The sequence below is a fragment of the Ruditapes philippinarum genome, unplaced genomic scaffold (genome assembly GCF_026571515.1).
Source record: "Ruditapes philippinarum isolate M1 unplaced genomic scaffold, ASM2657151v2 ctg4417_1_1_1_1, whole genome shotgun sequence".
Taxonomy (NCBI): domain Eukaryota; kingdom Metazoa; phylum Mollusca; class Bivalvia; order Venerida; family Veneridae; genus Ruditapes; species Ruditapes philippinarum.
The window spans coordinates 42,045-62,929 of record NW_026852310.1 but is presented as its reverse complement, the minus strand read 5'-3'; the positions used below and the strand labels follow the sequence as shown (position 1 = coordinate 62,929).

The 20,885-nt window shown below is 30.2% G+C and overlaps 1 protein-coding gene across 6 annotated transcripts in view; it reads left to right on the top strand.

Moving 5' to 3' along the window:
* LOC132756386 (ras-related protein Rap-2c-like) overlaps positions 1 to 20,400 on the top strand; it is a 48,274-nt gene extending 27,874 nt beyond the window's left edge. For 3 of the 6 annotated variants that reach the window (XM_060747490.1, XM_060747483.1, XM_060747467.1), the window contains exon 2: positions 18,419 to 20,400. In XM_060747490.1, coding sequence (XP_060603473.1) covers positions 18,421 to 19,080 — 660 coding nt within the window. In that variant the 5' untranslated portion in view covers positions 18,419 to 18,420 and the 3' untranslated portion in view covers positions 19,081 to 20,400. Of the gene's footprint in view, positions 1 to 4,881; positions 5,016 to 5,636; positions 5,849 to 10,506; positions 10,687 to 18,418 lie in introns of those variants that run through there. The other 3 variants (XM_060747475.1, XM_060747451.1, XM_060747461.1) reach the window with 3 other exon arrangements.
* The last annotated feature ends 485 nt before the right edge of the window (positions 20,401 to 20,885 follow it).

Below are 20,885 nucleotides of genomic sequence, written 5' to 3'. Positions count from 1 at the left end.
GATCCTGATCAGACTGTGCGGATGTGCAGGCTGGTCTGGATCCATGCTGGTCGCAAACCCATTTTGTTGGTTTTGTCATGACGCGGCTAAAATATCTTTGTGGATATTTCTGTTCGAAAAATAAACCCAATATTTAACACGTGTTGTGTTTTTCATATATATATTAAATGAAGGGAGATTGGAAAACATCGAATAAAATCAATCGTGCTAGTTTAAAATGCCTTTAACCTTAAACTTTAAACTATCTGCCATTTCTGTGGTTTGCTCTTAAAGGAACTTCACGGAGATTATTTGACATGAAGAAAATGGAAATATTTTTTATGATTTGATGTAGTTCTGGACTTAAAACTTGTTTGCAAAATATCTGATCATTCCTACTCTTTGTTTTCTTTATTGGGCAGAGAATAGCGCCGCAACGCTTTTCGCTCTAACCGGGCAAAATTTGTACGAAAAATCGATTTTCATTTAAACTCTTGAGTATCTTAAAAGTTTCTTTAATATTTGTTTGCAGATTTTTTTGTATTATTTTACGTGCATCACTTTATCTGTGCAAAAAATTCTAATATCATATTTAAGGCTGTTTGGCCACAGTTAAGCCCCTTCAACAACACTTAGAAAGACATTAGTGTCACAGGTATCATTACTCTTAACTTGGTCGGAAGTGATGAGATCAGTATAGACCAGGCAGACCGGACAGTCTGACCAGGCTCATAACTGTTGGAATCTCGTTAACCGAGATATATCCAATTAAAGGCACATTATGATTTAAAAAAGTAAACAAAGTAATAGTTTGACTTCTATTCAAAATAATTAATCAATATAATTATACCGAATGCCAACAGAGCTAAATATGCAATAAATAGATCTTGTATACCGCAAGTGAGTATATTTTTGGAAACTGCAACAAAATGCCAAATAATGAACAGTATTTCAAAAATAAAAATGATACCATTTCTGAGGCATAATGGGCCTTTAACTTTGGAAACGGACTTGTTCCTGAATTCAGCTGTTACTGTGCCGCTATGATAATGTGAGAGTGACGTTGCACTTTTTGTGTACACAAAAGTTTACAATCTTTGTCTGAATAGGTAAAACAGCTTTTTAAGAATTGAATATAATACAAGATAAGAAGTAGGTTTTAAAACATCTTAATGGCAAAGTTGGTAAAGTTGTTGATATGCGATGCCACTTAAATTTTTATCACGAGTTCGAGACTCACAAGTTGTCTAACATTTTTTCTTCTTTTCTGTTCCTATTTTTTCTTCAATTTTATGATAAATGCAAATGAATTTGAATATCAAGTTAGTTTTGTTATAATATCTTATAATTTTAATATACCGGGAATAATATTTTTATCTTGTGTTTTGTGTAGTATTTAGAAATCATAGTACTTGTGCAATGCACGAGTATTGAGTATTTCGTGACAACTGAACTATAATTAAAACATGCCGTATACGATTGCCAAAATAAACAGTGAAATGAGAAGTAAATAAAAGAATAGCACAACACACGTAATGCTTATAAGTAAAAAACATATTCTTCATACAGAAATATGTTTGCAAACCGAACCTGTCTTGCATTGATATTCAACTATAACTTTAACTGACATCCTTACCTACTGCGCTACGTGGACACTTGGTAAATGTGTTGATATTTTAATTCATTTTGAAAAAGACGATAAATTCAACATGATAACTGCTTTACACCGTAATAATGGACTTGACCGCCGCGTCACTAAATAAGTATCCTAAACGTACAGTAACATTAACATTTTTGAAACAGAGTTATCTTTCTTGCAAACGTCTACTCTAAGGGGCGGGGGGGGGCGGTGGGGGGGGGGTCAGCACAAAGTCTAAGCACTTGTCTCAACACTATAAATTTGACAGATTAACATAATTTAGTCCTTCGCTATTTAACATTGACAATATTGGCAGATTTGTTATTTGTTTATGATTTAAAATGCATATGCCATTACAAATTTGAAAGATCGCGGTAATTAAATGTTTTTGATATACACAGTAAAAAGAAAGAAAGAAAAAAGTCAATCCGCAAAGTTCCTGTTTATTCTTTTCCAGTGAAAACCGCATCGAAGTTAACAAGATTTATTAGTAAATGTTTAAAATGACAAGAAATGTATAATTAACACTTTTTAGTTACTAGTAAGGCAGGGAATATTGACCATTTATTTAGAAGCCGGTGGTTATCGGGATCTAAATCAAGGATAAATATAATGGGAATCTTGGCATGATTCAATACTCTGATAAAATACGATGTCCATTATTTCTAGGAAAGAGTATTTAGACTTCTATTGGGATAGTCATGTATTGGGGTCTTTATACATTTAGCATTCTTATTACATGTATAAACTTAATGAAAATAAATTATTTCAATTGTCAGGAAAAAAAGTTTGTTCTTTTCTTCAAACAATTAAATGTAGTATTGAAGTATATTAATGCACCTTTTTCGTAAATTTACCACAGAAACCACAGAACGCATTTAAAGTTCTAGTCCGCATGTCAAAAGATTGAACAGGCCCCGGCTATTTTGTTACATGACACCCTGAGTCCCGTATTTCAAAAGAAGTGCAAACAACGGCACGTGCACACGTGAATTTATCCGTTAAATATTTCTTCTTCGTTAACGCAGTTTTATATAAGTTTGTGTGGCAGATGAAATGGGTGGTAAATGGAAGCTTTTGTCGTAAAAGTTGCGAGACTCGCATATAGCTTGAATAACTTCACATCACGTTATGTATTGTGAAATACACATCATTAAATGATATATAAAACAGTAATTGTATACTAATTAGGTAAAAACATCACGAATATTTTCACGTTTTTGCATAGAACGCAAACTTGTTAGCTTATATGACATTGCAGAAAATTGCATATAAAGACAAGACAAAACAAAACAAACAAAATACAGAAATATGATTTACGTAGAAAAAATTGTTGTCATGACAACGGATATACTTATAGACAAGAAGGATGAATGGTTCATCTTAAACAACAGCTCTAAAACCACGTGTTATAAGCACAGTATAATTATAGCTTTTTCAAACTTTTACATATAGTCTCTCATTGGTAAGAAATTATCTTATATTTTGAGATAAAAAAAAGAATACTGAATGAGTAAATGTTAATAATACTGAATGTATTGAACGACTTGAATAAAATCATAACATGGCAGTCTCTGACGAGTATATAAAACAGTATATCATCTTAGTCAAGACTTCAATAAATTCAGTAATGAAGCTATGCAAGTATGATATTTTATTTATCACGGACCAATCACAGTCACAATCGCAATCGTACAATCGAAAAAGAAGACAACAGTTTAACGCGACGATGGCAGTACTGATATATACATTGTACATCTCGGTACCTTCCCAAAAAAGATGGAAAGTAAATATAGTTTCTTCAAAAAAAAATTGTGCAGTCTGTTTTCAGAGAGAAGAACGCTCAAGGCGAGCACCTACTTACAGCGGTTATTTATTACATTGCACAGACATGTCTAATCTTACACGTAACTGACCGACAGTTAAAAAATTGATGGCATAGAGTGAAAATAATGCGCGGTAAAATAATTGCTTTTAAAACAGTTTAACTTCTATAGAAGTGTTTAGTCCAATCTCATTTAAATCAGATTATCGTGCTTGCTCCGTAGTTCTTCGCTTCCCAGCGAAGGGTAGTGAAGCGAAGTTAATGAGATTGCGTTTAGTCGTACCTCGTTTTTAATTAAAAGAGTAAGTTGTATAACCTCAGATAAAATAATATGTAATAGTTTTTTTAAACATCCAAATATATCGAAAACTGCGTAGAATGATGCAATACTTAATATTCATCGTTAGTCTATAATAGTAAAATATTATGGTAAACATTGCATGATTAATGCTTGTTATTGCATACCCAATAACGAAATAATGATAAATTTTCTCCGCAACAAAATTAAATTAACACGAACAATCATATTATTAAAGCCCCTTAGGTATCATGAATGTCAATATTTTCATTTCATCATCTGTCAATACAGGAGTCACTCTGCTCAACCGCATATAAATACTTCAGGCTTGATTATCTGAAGCATAAAATAGTTTTTGTCACTCACTTGCAAATGAAAATATAAATAGTATAAGTTTATTTTTAGAAATGAAATGGAAATAACTTTTAGATAGAAACATTAATGACATAAATAAGTGTAGTTTATTTAGAAATTTAATATTAAACAAAATAATTTCATCAATATTTTTAAGTTGAAACCTTAAGTAGTGATATGATAACGTCTGGTACAAACTGTTCTAGTACAAAGAAATGAAACCAACCAGCTTAGTTTGGAAATTCATGGTGATACCTTGAATTAGTTGTTAATAGTTTTTATAAGTTTGCACTTGTCTAGTTTAAATTTGTTTATGCGTTTAGTTTAAAAAATGTCATTATTCTTCATTATTCTAGACTATGTAAGCCCTGAAATCGGTTTCTGGTACCATTGTGTGTCTTGCTTTTTATGGAATTTCTTCCCCTTTGAACATTTTTAAAATAGCACAGTTTGACTTAACTTTGAACTTTTATTTGGTTAAAATTAAAAAAAAACACATAGCCAAAAAAAAAAAATTTAGAAATTGAATTTGCAAATCTCTAACGCTCGAAATAAAAAAAAATCAATTTAGGTATGCATTTGATATCCAAATTTTTTATATTAACTCTACCTCTCATTAAGAATTATATTTGTATGATATAGCAAATAATCATAGTCAATTTAGTGAACTGAAGCGTAATATGGACATTAAAATTATATTATGTGAAACTGTCTGCATACTTAAAAAACTTACAAATTGTATGACCTTGGAGAACGAATAATATCTTTATTATAGACGTGCTATTTATCGGGAAATCATAACTTTATTGGTCTTCTCTTTATTGAACAAGAAATAAAGACTGAAAAATAAAGTTACACCCATGCAGAACACAATTTTGAATTTCATATGTAATGTGTTGACTTTATAACCTAAAGCTAAGGTAAATGATATTTTTTTATTCTCATTATGATTTTGATACATTATTTTAAGTTATTTATACATGTATTGTGAAAAGGTGATTTGATCAAACGTTTAATATTATAAAGGTATCGATAAAATCCATATTTATCGTTTATTCTTTTTCAGTGAATGTTACGGATAATAGCAACACTGACATATAAAAATTTAATAGATATCAGAAATATATTTATTAAAGACATTTGCAGAGTCTGAATATATTGTTAACTGCTCAGTTTTCTTTAAGGATTAAAAAGAAATGTGCGGAATCAGTATATATATTAATGCTATCAAATAACAAGTTTGATAATTATATATCACGTCTAATCGTTAAGAGACGACGGTGTATATTTCATTGCAAATATCACTTTTTATTAATTTGGGAACAACTTTTAAATGTATTAATTACTTTTACAATAATACTGTTTATATAGCCGTATTTTCTATATTTGTATGTTTGTTTTATCTGGCATATCCGTTGACAAATGTCACCCGATACTTGCGAAAAACCATGTTGTTTTATATTAACCCTCCAATATGTCTCTCTCGTATCGTTTCTCCGATACCGCTTCCGATATTCTATTGAGCTAGTATAAAATGGTTGACAAAAGTGTGATCAAGCTATTTCTTTATGTCGTCTGCTTCACAGATGTTAACCCAATGTCTCTAACGAGGGAAAGTGGATAAGTGCTGGATATAGTTTTAATAGAAATATGCTTTTTGATATTGAATTATAAAGCAAAATCATTTTGATCGACTTTGGCAAAATACAACAAAATATAAATATGATGGAATATTTGAAAACTCACGAACAAGGTTTGAAAATAAACATTATATTTACAATAGTTTTATATCTTTGCATTATTTGTCTACAGTTTTGGTTATCTCAAATGATAATTTTATTTTTCTTTCAAATTGCATTTATAACTTTGCTTTTAATAGAATAGTTCAATAAGGCATACAATTACATAAACTTTTAAGTATTACTAGAAATAAAATTTATTTTAAGCTTATATACTAGGCTATTTAGCATATTTTAGGTAAAATATTCAATATTTTTTGTGATGTTGATATTAAACGCTGTCTTGCACGTTGTACTTTATAACATATTTAATAGCAAAATAAAAACAAACGGACTTCATCGAATGATTTTGAAACTGAAAATGATTTAATGTTTGAAAGATCAAGCAGTAATTACTTAAGATAATAGTTTTACAATTTGATTGGTGCAGTTTTCGCCTATTCTCTTTTTTCGTTTAACAGTAGCCTGTAAGTCAGTGGCACACATACCAAGCTTTGGATGTCATATTGAAAGAGATTAGAAGAAATAATGACAATGCTTTCAACAATTAAAGTATATTTAAGTTCTGAAGCGATAAATTAAATGTTCAAAAGCAAACATGTCACGTGTCACGTGTTGTGCTATGTCACCCTCCGTCCGATTGATATTTAACCAAATGACTGTTTCCCGTTCTTATTTGTTCATTTAAATCTTTTCTTTCATTTGTACTTCTGAAAGAAATGCATCTTTTCTAAACTAAGAAAGCGTCTATTTCCTGTTTGATACATAAAAGAGGAAGGAAATTCATTTCATATTGTTTAGTGATAAATTGACTTCAGGATAGACAGCTTGTCTGTTCAGCACCATAAGGCAAAATATTTAATATAAGATATCTCAATTACAACAAAGCATTGTTAGACATAGCGATTATACATTACTTGGTCAAACACTCTAGAATGAAGTGTGGAAGTTTAATGGCAGTTAAGAGTTTGTCAGAATTGATGCTCTACCCGTACACCTATTTTCTCCATTTTGAACATTATTAGGAACTATTAGGAAATATTGTGTAAAAGTAGGAACAAGTCAATCATATATCTGTTCTGTCCATTGTTGTTCCATGTGATAGTGCAGTTGTTTAATAAAGAACATACTCAGTAGAAAAGGAGGTTAAATTTAAACTCATTTAAACACGTGTAACATAATATTGACTAGCTTAAAATGTTCAACAAATCAAAATAGAATGCGTACAATTAGATATGCAAAATGTAAATATCTCAAAATAAGAGGTTAAGTTATGGTTACGTATTTTATTCCTAAACATTAAAACAGTTTCAATAATATAGTTAGACTAATGCTCAGTGACAACTGATTCATCATAACTGTTTTTTTTTTATCAATTATCAATCAATAAAAAAGCAGTGTATCCCTAATAGATGACATTTACGTGTTTGATTACATTAATTAAACCCTCGAGCATTGTGGACGCAGATCAGTTTATTTCAAAGCTTCGGAAACTAGGAAGGCATACTAAAATACCAATTGAACTGTTTAATTGACTCAATATCTGCCCATAGTAACAAGAACATCTTAATAAATATTTTTCGGTAGAACTATAAACATGACTTTAAACGTTTGCTTTTCGTCTATACGTTTGCTTTTCGTCTATATATAATAGGGATATACCAGGTGTTTTGTTTTAAAAAAAAACATGACATAATAATAAAAGCTATTTCAACGTAGTTTAAAGTGAGCACTTACATTTTATGACAACACATTTGGAGTTGTTGAACCGTGATTATTAAATAGACCTTAAATTGTATCGACACATTTTTGAAACGCAAATATGCGTATTACTTTAAATTATAAGGCTTCAGAAGTTGATACACTTGAATTGAACGATTTCCTACATTGAACTTACTTTATCACTACCCTTACACATGCTACGTTTGAACTGTTAGTGTATATTTGACACGGTGATTAGGATGAACGTTTTTACTTTTTATTTGTACCCGCCATATGTAGCATTATTAACATAAATATATAAGGTTAAATCAGTAGATCTATTGTGGTCAATTGTTTGTAGTTTTAAACTTAAGCATTATAATACGCGCAATGAATAAAAAAAGCATGTCTTAGCCTTTAACAGTTTGTGAATGTAGTTATGATATGGCATATTAGAGTTCCTTAAATAAGTCTTTTACATAAACCACAAATTCAATGACATTCAATAGCAACATATTTTTTTATTAAATGCATGCTGAGTCAATGGTTTGGTCTGCTTTCATGTTTGCTTGATTTGCTTGGTTTTACGGCTCACTAACACAGTATAGGTCATATGGCGCCGAAACAAGAAAGATGATTTTGGCAAATCTTGGGCTTTTCAAACATCAAAGCACCTTACCTGCTGGAGCTATATGTTTATCATATCAATTTTGTTTGTCCATCGTAATTATGTGTTCTATAAGATATTACAATAAAATAAACTTATTTCCCATCATCACATTGATATGATACATTTATATGATATAAGCAGTATTGTATTTCTTCACTTTTATGATTGCCAATATGAACTTACTTAAAGTATGAACATTGCAATCTATTAAATTAATCTAATAAAAGACGGTTGAAAATAAGTTAATTTTCTATTATTTTATTTTTTCTATTTCATTTGATCTATAAATATATTGTTTTCAATTAGACAAGGGCACTGTTGACATACCGTTAATTGTTAATATAATCATACTATCATATGCTATTTGATTACACAGAAAACAAATGAACTGTCGGTAACAGGAGCCTTTCAGTTTATGTGATAAATTGTTATCCATATTTTTTTTTCGAAATTGCGCTTGTAACACTGAATAACATCTGTATCTGGACTGACCTTAAAATAGAACGTTTACATCACAAGAAAACTATTTTACAAAATATATTTGTCACACATATTGTTATTTATCAATTGACCATCATAAGAGCATGCAGTTATAAAAACATCAGTGATTATTTTAACGTTATATTAAAACATTTATGTCTCCCTGGAAAACACAGTAAGTAGTGTTATAAATAGCAAATATTGATTTTCATCGTTATTTAAACATAATTATGTTGTTTATGGCATAATTATTAAGGTTATTTGATAAACAAACAAGTATATGGTCTTGTAATTAGGCTTTGTTACATCGTTAAAATAATTATGTTATTGACAAGATTGGGCTATGTAACAGTGTGTATTAACCTGTCTTTACATGTCTTTGCCTTTACACCGAATGGAAAAATTCAAATTGAAAAGTACTGTAAACAATGCTGTTTTTCAAACTTTTGTTATTTTAAAAATTACAACTTAATCAAACATGTTTCTTTAATGTCTTTAAATACGTTGTCATTGAAATTACTATTTCATTAACAAATTACTTTTGCAAGAAATACGAATACGAATCCTTTTATCACCCAAAGAAACAAACAAAACATTATGCAATTCAGTTGCCAACATAAGTCATGCATAACTACTGGATACCTTGTAGACTTACTTTGGGTGAGCGAAATAGGTTTTTGGTTTGCTGTCTTCCCTTTTTTCAGCATTTTAATGCTCAAAACAGCTGGTGACAATTGTTGTGTGGCAGCTGTAAAATGTATGCTTCGAGTTATTATTTTTCTAGTCCTTCGGGATAATTGATTGTTGAGGATTGAATACGGGTTAAGCTGTTGTCCTTGCTCTTTCTAGATATATAATTCTCACTAAAGGACATGATAAGGCAAGAAATTATACTAAGATACATCATTCATTTCATTGACTGATCATTCCCATTACTGGACGTGCGGTGTGTTAGAATTAGATATAATGTTACAGTGTAACATTGTTACCATGGAATCCCGTAGTCTTATCAGCTTTCTCTTATAAAATGAGGCAATGGAAGGTCAGCGTGTCTTGTAAATTTGATCTGAAGTGATAAAATAATGGACATTTGGTTTCATATTCTCTTTGTTAACCTAATTAATGTATCCGTAGAACACACTGAATAATTATGTAACTTCAGTGTTAACGTAGATAAATCATCTTCATCTTTAAAGGATTGAACTTTTAGCAATAACTAAACGTTGTTATTCAACAAAAAAGGATTAAAATACAAGAAATATAATCATCACCTTGTTTTTAAATCGGTATAGGTCTTAAGTATTTCATGATTTTGCTTCCCTTATTTGTTAAAATGCTTTGATATTTTAAAATATTTCGAAGACAGAATGATCTTTTTTCATGTTTTTGCACAACAAAACCAATATTAAAGATCCTGTAACGCATTTGTTTTTGGTTTTACATCATAAATATAATGCTCAATAGATTTTATCAATATTTTTACATTTATCAATGTACGAATACTTTACCTAACAAATAGAAGTATGCCGATGTAAACATCATATAATTGTAAATGTCACGGGAAAACGTTTAAATGTACGAACTAATTTAGCAGTAATATTTCTTATCTAACCGTATCTTCAGTATTAACTTTAATCATTCTCTTGGGCATTCATGTTCTATCTGACATTCCTTTTTAAACCGGCACCCGATACTTGCAAAACCCATGCTGTTGTATGTGAACCTTGCAATCTGTTTTTCTCACTATCAATTATCCAATACCACTTCCGAGATTCCACTGCGATAGTATAAAATGGTTAGCAATAGTGTAATCAAGGTATTTCTTTATGTCGTCTGCTTTACAGATGTCTTTTAATGACTCTTATGAGGGAAAGTGGATAAGAGCTGGATATAGTTTTAACAGAAATATGATTTTTGATATTTAATTTTAAAACGAAATAATTTTATATTGGCAGTGGAAAAGTACAAATATGATGGAATATTTGAAAAATCACGAACAAGGTTTGACAATAAAAATTACGCTTTTTTTATACTTTATCATTTGTTTTGGTTATATAGCAATTTAGAAACGATTATTGTAGTCTTTTTACATCACTATTTGTATACTAACATAGGACACCAAATGGCATTGACTCCTTACATACTTTGCAAAACATTATTTTAAATTGGATTATTACAGGCTTTTAACAATTTTACAAGAAAATATTTTTGTTGTGCTAACATAAGACTAAGAAGCTGAGCAGTGTTTGTGTTTCCCACACTGCTTTGTAACGTATTTTATTACAATTAACACAAAAGAACTTTAACGTATTATTTGGATTTAAATACTTGATTGAAGGAATTGATTGAAAGACTGTATTTCTGTAAACGACCAGCAATAATTATTTAAGGGCATACAGAATGTATGCTGAATATTTCCCCCACTATATTCGATCAATTTCTCTTAACAGCTATGTCAATGTCTCACTATAATGTGATTTTCTTTAAATATAAAAAAACAAAATATGTCCCTAATCCATTTTAGATTAGAGAAAATAATAAGAAAAGTGTGATCGTTTCTAATGAGTTTATTTGCATCTTAAAACAAATATATTTAGATCACAATCCTTTAATGTGATGTACTTTATGTAACAGTACGACAATGGAGTACTAGTACACCTTGTATGTTTTTGGGCAATTCTTTTAAACATTGTGAATTTCTAATAATGACTGATGTGCGATGATGATATTGACGTAATAATGTTTACAGACATTGAGTGTTGAATTATTGTTTATTAGGGCGAGAGGATTAGAGAATGCCAATGCAGGATAATTGATCGAGACAAGTAAAACAAAGATATAGGAATTTCAGAACAAATTTTCATAATTAATAAAAGTTCATATTTAAGTCTTTAAAATATTGGCTTGACTGATGACCTTGTTTTCATGTTTATTTCAGACCCATTAAAGACTTGACATAAACACTAGAGCGATTGATAATCTCGCTCTAAATATTATTTAAACAGGTGTTATACACATGAGTAGTTTTAAATGGCTCTTATGTTTTTTAAATCACACGCACAATATCTAAGCAAAAACATTATTTCAAGCGTAAAAACCCAAAGTTACGTTTTTTGTATTTTTTCACTAAATATAAATGCTGTTTCCATAGATTCATTAATGTTGTAGTTTTGACTAATGTACATCATTATACAGTGACATGTGAGATTCATCATAACTAATAAGTTCAATTATAGGTCAATTTATGCGATTTCTCTAAAACAGATGACATTCACGTGCTTAATCATATTAATAAAGCCGTCAGGTATTGTGTTGATAACAAATGTGTTTATTTCAAAGCTTCGAAAATACTAAAAAAATGTTGCCGATTGCAACACATGTTTGGTCAACCCTACATTTCGTCTGTCTTGATAACGGGATTTCCTGGATAAGTAACCAGTACATACCGGTTTCCCAACTACATGTACCAATCCGAAATTATTTCTGAAAAAGCGGCGAAAGACAAATGAAAATTAGACTCAAAATACGGGATCAATAATATAATTATAACATAGAATAAAAACCCTCACCCGAGGATCGAGCTAGCGACCCCAGGAATATTAATTCTGTGCACTTCCTATGGGACTAAGGAGAATGACTCTTTACTTTACATGAACTCCAGGTACAATAACAATTTTAGAATTTTAAACAAACACCTTTCTGATATACAAATCAAGTTAATGCGTTGATCTTGTTGAACAATTTTCAGTTCATTTTGTTTGTATTAATTAAACAGATTTGTAAATTTTATAGCACATATTTGCAAATGAAAAATTTTTGATACCACGCGCATTGCATCTTAGTTTGAGGTTTGCTTCACTTAGACAAGGTTAGAATTTCCTTGTGTGTGTAATAATATTATCTAATATGATTTAAAAACACTTTGAGCTATTGACACAGTTACTGAAACATACTCCTACAATCCGCATCTCTGTGTCACTTTTCCAATAGGGCTTAAAAGATTCTGTTGAACTCGTAGAAATTTAGTGCAAACTTTATTTGTTTATAAGTCAATTTACATCGTTTATAATTTGTTGTGGTTGTAACTACATTGTATAATGTTATTAATATTGCATATTATTTATTTAATAAATAATTGTCAAGGACTTTGTTAAAGACATAAGTATAATAGAGTACTTGACACACCGAGAACTAGGTGAGATTAAATCAGCAATGCTTTTATTACATTTCATTTGACACCAAAACTCGCTAAGTAACATTTTTAACATGCTGGAATACAAATTGTCGGGGTTTTCTTGTTTTTGGCTTGAAATTAGATTTCATATTGTAAGAAGGTATATTTTTTTGTTATACATATATTAGACGGTTATATTCTTAACCGGGTTGGATAAAAATGTAAACATCTGCAGGTTGTCTAAACGGAAATCTTTTGAAATCATATAATAATCAATTTGCGCTTCTGTCATTTGAGAAAAAAAGAACTAAGCAAAAGCAGGCATAAAATTGCAACATACATTTTTGAAGGTAACAATTTTCCCAAACGCATGAGTCGTATAATTTGGAGAGATTTTGTGCGTTTTTGATATAAATATAAAGTAAAAATAATAGGAAATATTTCTTTTGTATACAATAGACAAAGAAAATAAAACAAACCTAAATGTATTTCATTGATAGGAAATAATTATAAAAGTCCCGTATAAAATAATTGATTTGTTGAAAAATGAATATGAATTTTGATGCAGTGAAATGTATTACTACTATTAATCTCGAGAAAGATTTGTATAGTTGACAAGTTATGCTGCACATTATTCATAGATATTCAAAAAATCTATGAACTGCAATTTTCTTCGTTGTATATTGCCATTCACTTTCATGCTTGTAAGCTTTCTCTGAAAAGGCTTTAATAAGCTATTTTTTTGGATCCAACCTTTGTCCACATCTTATTTGTATCGTGCCAGTCATTATTTGTATTTGTTCATGTAACTTAAAAAAACTTGGTTTTTTAAACTATTAAACCATATTTAACACACGTAATCATACATGTATTTTAGACACAATTACAATTAATATACACTTGCGACAGATTGCAGAAACCGAAAAGTCTAACATTTTTCTTTAAGAATGCTCACAGAACCTTGAAATTTGAGCAAAATGTAATATCTGATCAATATCACCACTAAATGCTTACTTAAATACACTTTAAAAGCATTTACATGGTGCAATCACTCAAAAGGTAATTAGCCAGCGTTCTTGTATCAGATGCGGAGTCATTAACACAATGTCAGGAAAAATATTGCAAATTTCGCCTTGCATTTTCGTATTTGTCACATTTACAGGTGAAGATATCCAAGACATCTGTAATAATGTAAAATGTTGAATAAATATCAACTACATAAATTCTTTATTCAAACATGAAAAGTAAACGTAAAGCAATGTTTGAATAAAAATTGTGTTTCCAGAAAGTAGTCTAAATATTGAGTCAATTGTTTTGAAAAACGGCCTTTCAAACTTATTCAATATGAAATAGAGAAAGACAGAACTCCTAAAGAAAGTCCAACACGGAGGAAAAATTGAAAATGTTGCAGGCTAGGTTTAATTGAGCCTGGACGGTGCTGGAATGTGCAAGTTACCGTCCACGCACCCGAGCACCGGCTTAAGCAAAATTCAACATTTAAGCACGAAAATGGTGAAATTTTAAATTAAGAAACATCCGCAGATGTGTTTATACGGCGGTTATCATAGAACCTTCAATTTGACACAGTAGTGCCATTCCATGAAAAGCGGCGTATGCTCCCCAAGTATATGTAAACCTAGCCATTTACCATTGTCAGTCAGAATTGTCTGTAAGTTTAAATTCTCAGATCTAGTTTTATAATGATAACACCTGAGATTATCATGATTTGTCGAACAAGTTCCTTTAGCAGTTTATGTTTGTGATAAAATTGTCGTTTACTGCAAAAATAAGGAGTTAAAATTTAACCTTAATGGCAGTTTTATATAATTATATCGATTGTGTTTAAAGGGGATAGAGTATATTATTTATTGTGAACCACGCAATTTTAAAATCTAAAATCCGTACTAAACATCGTATCAAGATGTAAATTGGTTCCTTCAAAATACGTTGACTACATATTTAATAATTTCAATATTTAATAATTTCAATTTGAAAAATCTCGAAATCCAAAGGAAAAACGAGTGCAAAAATATTTAACGTGTAAGATCTATAAATGGGATCTAAAAATAAATCAAATATAAATACTTTTTGTATACAACTGATTTTTTTGTTGTTATTGTCGTTGTGGGGAAAACAAACCACATTTAACCGCTTGATGGAAACATTTATTTCAAAAATTTAAGTATCAAACAAAGTCACGGGAAATCAAAACATAATAATCAGGTTTATTAAATGTTAACGGATGTTGTTACTTTTATTCCTTAAACTAATCGGCAAGGCTAAGCCGACAGATAAGGTTATTAGTTAATTAGATATCGATAAAAATGTTTTAATAATGCATAAAACCGTTGCTTAATGCTGTAATGCTACACCGTTATTATTACAAGAAACCGGAAAGAAACAGTGTGAAAAAGCATGTCTCGACGCACATCAATAGTTGTCATGATAAATAACTTTGGGGACATTAACACCCTTAATGGCTATAGCATGCCTACCTGCATATGTGTATGTATTTAGTTGGTGTTTCATTATAAAGCAAGACATAACACTCTCTGTATATTTAATTTCATGCAAATGATCATTTTCTAAGCATAAGAATCGTGACAAAGTGTTGAAAAAACGAGCGTGCGACCGAATGCACGCATCATATAATTAGTATAACATACTACCGTTTATATTATTGATAGGATTTCATTAAAATCAGCACTGATATAAAAATAAAATAGTGCTGATATTGATATTAGATACGATACAAAAAATCTAAACATGGTTAACGTCCTTATTGCCTTAAATGATAACAATATTTTGATAAATAACCAAATCCAATCTCAAACTAAGTGAAAAACAGCGACAAAAACAGAATATATATATTCTAACAAAAAGTGTATCTAAACACCATATTAAGTAACCGTTTTATCTTTTCATTTCTTAAGGTACAACAGGATTCAGATTACCTTTGTACGCTTAAATATCATACCGAACTAGTTTCTAGAGATATAAATTATCATTATCTAAGATTGCCGTAAATCAATACACAATTTGTATTCAGATAATACAAATTGTAAGTTCTTATGTAACGCATAGAATTGTCTCATTTATTGTATTCTTTGTTTATTTCATAAAAGAAGTCTCCTTCACAACATAGTTAACATCAATTGATAACGGAAATACATAACATTGATTGAGTTGTTATTGGAGTTTACTATTTGTGTTCCTACCACTGCAGGTGGTAGACGGACGACAAACGTAATAGGACATATAACATATTTTGAGGAAGACTAGATGATTGATCTCGGTCCTATAAGAGAGTTAATGAGACGCATGTTAGAATAAAGGCTGCACTATTACAATAATAAATCTATAGGACTTATGACACGCATGTTGATTTAACTAGAAAGTAGCACTTATTGATGTGGTTCTGAAATCATATTTGATAGTAGAACTAGTATTGTTACATTAGAGTTTTCATAGCTTGTTTAAAGCTTTGATATTCCGCTGGGCTCATTGTCTCTGCTACAGTGTTACCGGGTTGTGTTGAGGTATGTCGACCTTCCTAGTTGATCTTTGTTTTCAAAGTTTGTATGATACACATTTCTTCTTTCCATGGGGTTATAATTGTGGTGATCAGCAGCCTTGCACTTCATGCGATTAATGTAACAAAATACAAAGCGTATACATTTTAACTTCCAGAAACTTTAAAATAAATTGTTGATGTCATCATTGTGATATTATATGATTATTTGTTACTCTAACAGCCAGTTTGTGTGTGACTGAAATTGTGCTGTCAACAAGATATAAAATGTGCACTTACAAGGACCTTTTGTGTTAATCATCTTATCATAGAAATTGTATGTTACCAAAGATGGACACATGAACAATTTACTGAATTTGCTGCTATCTCTGAAATTGAAATACATGCAAGTAATAAAACGCCTATCTTTGTTTTACAGTTATTGTATTACACATATTTATGTTATTACTCCATGGAAACCGAAATTAGTAGTGTAATAAATAGCAAAGCATTAAATTTTCACCATTGTGTAAACAAAATTATGTTTTTATGACACCATTACAAATGTTATTTGATTAACATTCATAATATTGTAATGAGGCTTTATGACACTCATAAGACTAATTGTCAAGAAGGTTGGATAATGTAGCAGCGTGTAATAATCTGACGTAGTTGGAACAATTTGAGATGAAATTCATTATGTAATGATTACAATGATGGTGTGTCGTGACATAACTACATGTATTGTAACTTCTTAAAACATGATTCATAAATACCTTGCAAGAACATTGATTGATATGTTAATATGTTATCTGTGAACACTGTAACTATTCTTGAACAAAGCAGGCAAAAATTAACCATGTCACTTTCTTCTGTAAATAAAACTTTTTTTATTTATTTTTTTAAATCGACAACTGCTTGAGTGGCGGTATGACCGAGTGTTTAACGCACCGGGCTAGTTATTTAAGGATCTCTTGGTGAAAGGATTCAGACTCTTTCAGGGCAAGGAACAAAAAGCTTTAAATTTTTCACGCATTTCCTCAGTATTGATTGCTTGTTGCTTGACTATGCCTATTGGATGAATGCCTATAGCTTCATACACAAAAGTATGAAAATAAATTTTGTATAAACCAAACACAACTGATTCCTTTACGCTTTCTTTTACTAATACATTGCAATTACCATCGAATCCCTTTGTCTCATCATCATGGTCGTGTTAAATGTGACCATGACAGGTCATTGAGTAAAGATCATTTGATCTGAAATACTACAATATCAGACATTGCTAGAATAAAACAATTTATTAGCTAATGAATTTGTACCTGTAAATTTCAGCGTAAAGCTGATATTTGGTTTTGTATTCTCTAAATATAAGTGATTAATATAGCTTTACATCGCAAGTATTATATAAATAAAGTGTAGAAGTGTCACTTACATTTTTTAGTTTACAGAATTACATTTGAAATAATTTAATTAACGTTATAATCTAAAATTTTAACAAGCAACAAATAAAACTGTATTATGTAGATATCTCATTGTATATTTAATTTATCACTATTTCTTTCGTACGTATTTTTCCCAGTATTATGAAGGAAATCATATTTCAAGGGTGGTAGAGTTTTTAGTTACAGTAACATACTCTAAATAAAAGGTCTTGTAACGCATTAATTAATTAATATAAATAAGGACATTTCTCAGTAATGTCGCTAGGGATTATAGCTGTTAGATTTTGATATTCATCACTTAGATCTTCGAAATGTGTATTTTTGATATTTATTTGTTTCCTTTATACTTGTTGGTTTATTAATATGTTACAGGACTAAATCTTAAAAAATAGGTTTTCAAACTCGACAGCTTTTCATAGGTGCTTTTAAATTGTTGTGAATGTATAAGTGAATTTTAATTTACGTATCAGGTGTATATATATATCATCATTATATCTTTTATAAGATGGATGGTAAAAAACTATGTTCACTATTTATTTACGACACGGTAAACGTACAGATTAAAATCAGTCAAAATCTTAAATCTGTAATTTCTTTTTTCAGTGATGCCTTTACCGCGGCAACCCGTTAGTCAGAATTACCGTGTAGTTGTCATGGGGACCGCTGGAGTGGGCAAAAGTTCAATTATTAATCAATTCATTCACAATAAGTTCACAGAAAACCACATAGAAACGATAGAGGAGCTACATCGTCATAGTATGAAGTTTGAAACAATGTCAGTTGAGATTGATATACTAGATACATCCGGGTCTCACGAATTTCCTGCCATGCGCAAACTTGCAATAGCAACGGGCGATGCTTTCGTGCTCGTTTATTCGGTCGCAAATGAGGAAAGTTTTGAAATTGTTAAATCATTAAGGAATGAGATAAAAGAACATAAACAAAATGGAAAATATTCCATTGTGGTTGTTGCAAATAAAACGGACCTTGGTGATCAAACTGGGGAGCACGCCGTTAACGAGTCTGTAGTGTGCATGGACTGGGAGGAGAAATTTGTTACAACATCAGCAAAGACTGGAGAGAATATTGATTGCGTGTTTCAGCTGTTAGAAAATCAAATCAAAGAGCGAATAAAACTAGAAGAAAAACGCCATTCATTCATAAGAAGGATTTCTATGCCAGTGATGAGATTGGCAGCAAAATCAGAGCGCCAGAAAACTCCATTACTGAAATCAAAAGCAAGAACGCACTCAGTTGATTCGTGACACAGTTTTGCTAATGAGAGGTTCAATCAGATTCAAAGTTATGCAAATTAAATTTTCTCTCTATTAGAGAGCTTCTCGACCTTATAGCTTAACTACATATCTTCGATCTGGTGCTTTACATGTTTTAATGTACAATTACAAAGCCTTTAATTTGAGGTGGTGAAGTGTAATAAGGTATGAAATGGTGTGAAAGATATTTACAAAGGAATGCATGATCTCCATTTTCATTTTATATTGGATAACTTATTGTGCAAACCTTACCCTCTACCAAGTTTCGAAATTGTTGTCTTGTTGTTTTGTTTATTTTTTATTTATTTTCTTTTTGGTTTTTTTGGGGAGGGGTTGGGGGTTATATTATAATTATGTTGTAAAAAGGAAAAACCTTGAAAATTCACTACACTGAACTTAAATATCAAAAAATAAATTTTGTAAATAAATATGTAATGATAATTGATGTTTGTCAAGCTTCATTTCCATTGCAATTTGAAAACTGTACAACTAAGGCGAGTTACAGAGTGATTAATCATGGAAAATGCATAGAATTCAAACATCGATAGCCATGATATCATTAAAATAGTAATAATATATATTAATGATATGATTATATGATAAGATTTGACAACCCAAATTAACATTAAGAATTTAATACTCGTATATATAGATATACACGGGACTATTGATAATCGTAACCAATAAGCTATGACATTTAAATATCATCCTATATTACTCCTTCAGTCTATAAAACAACGGATTTTCATTTTACAAATTTTTGTATTAGAATTGAATGTTTCTGTTTAAAATTAATGTACGAAATTGTGGTCCTAATAGTGCTCTGTTACAACCATTACAACTCTGTTACAAATGAATTACTCGTTTTTATCGTAAACTGTGTATATGTTTATGTGTTATCTCATATTATTCAGACTGCATTAGATACATACTTTGGTTTTTTATAGCTCTAATGATTGTCATTAAACAATTTTATCAGTGTATTAATATGAGCAAATTTAGATCCAATGTACGATATTGTTTAATTGACATGTGTATATGTTGCATTTGTTTTATAAGATAAACGATTTGTACACTAATTATTGTTCTCCTTTGGCAATTGTATGGTTGCAATTTATTAATTTTCACGAATGCTTGAACGAAAAAGAAGAATGATTTATGACCTTAATGAATAGTCTTAAAATACTTATTAAAAAAAACAGTTTTCTAAAATAGGTATATAGTTGAAAGAAATAAAATGCACACGTTGTGTTAGCTATTTTTGATACTTTGATGTAAACGGATAATGAAACAATAAAATTTGTGAAATTATTTTAAGTGTATTGTTTAGAGAATTTATTCCCCATTTTAAATAATTATCGCATGTCAGTCTATTTGAGTGATTATATTGACTCAAACCATATCCCTACGGATAGCAGAAAACGGTTTTACAAAATCCAGTCAGAGGTCTATTTGCTGATCTCCGGTACATACATATTTTGAAATGCTTTAAATTTATTTTAACATTATACACTGTACCGGTATTAATCGCCTAAGTTTTCTGAATGCATTTACCTTCTCATTCCCATATTATTACGGTTTTTTTCGAAAAAAATAGAGGCAAATGTAGACAGAGATATCGAAACATTTTTTCATATCTATTCAAGTCTATCTAGGTATACAGATAAATTCACAACATGAATTTCAATAACTTAAATCGACGAAATTATTCTTTGTAGGTTTCTTTCAAACAATTAACTGCAAGGATGCAAATAGTTTATCATAAAAATTGACAAATATACTTAGCTGGAAATGGC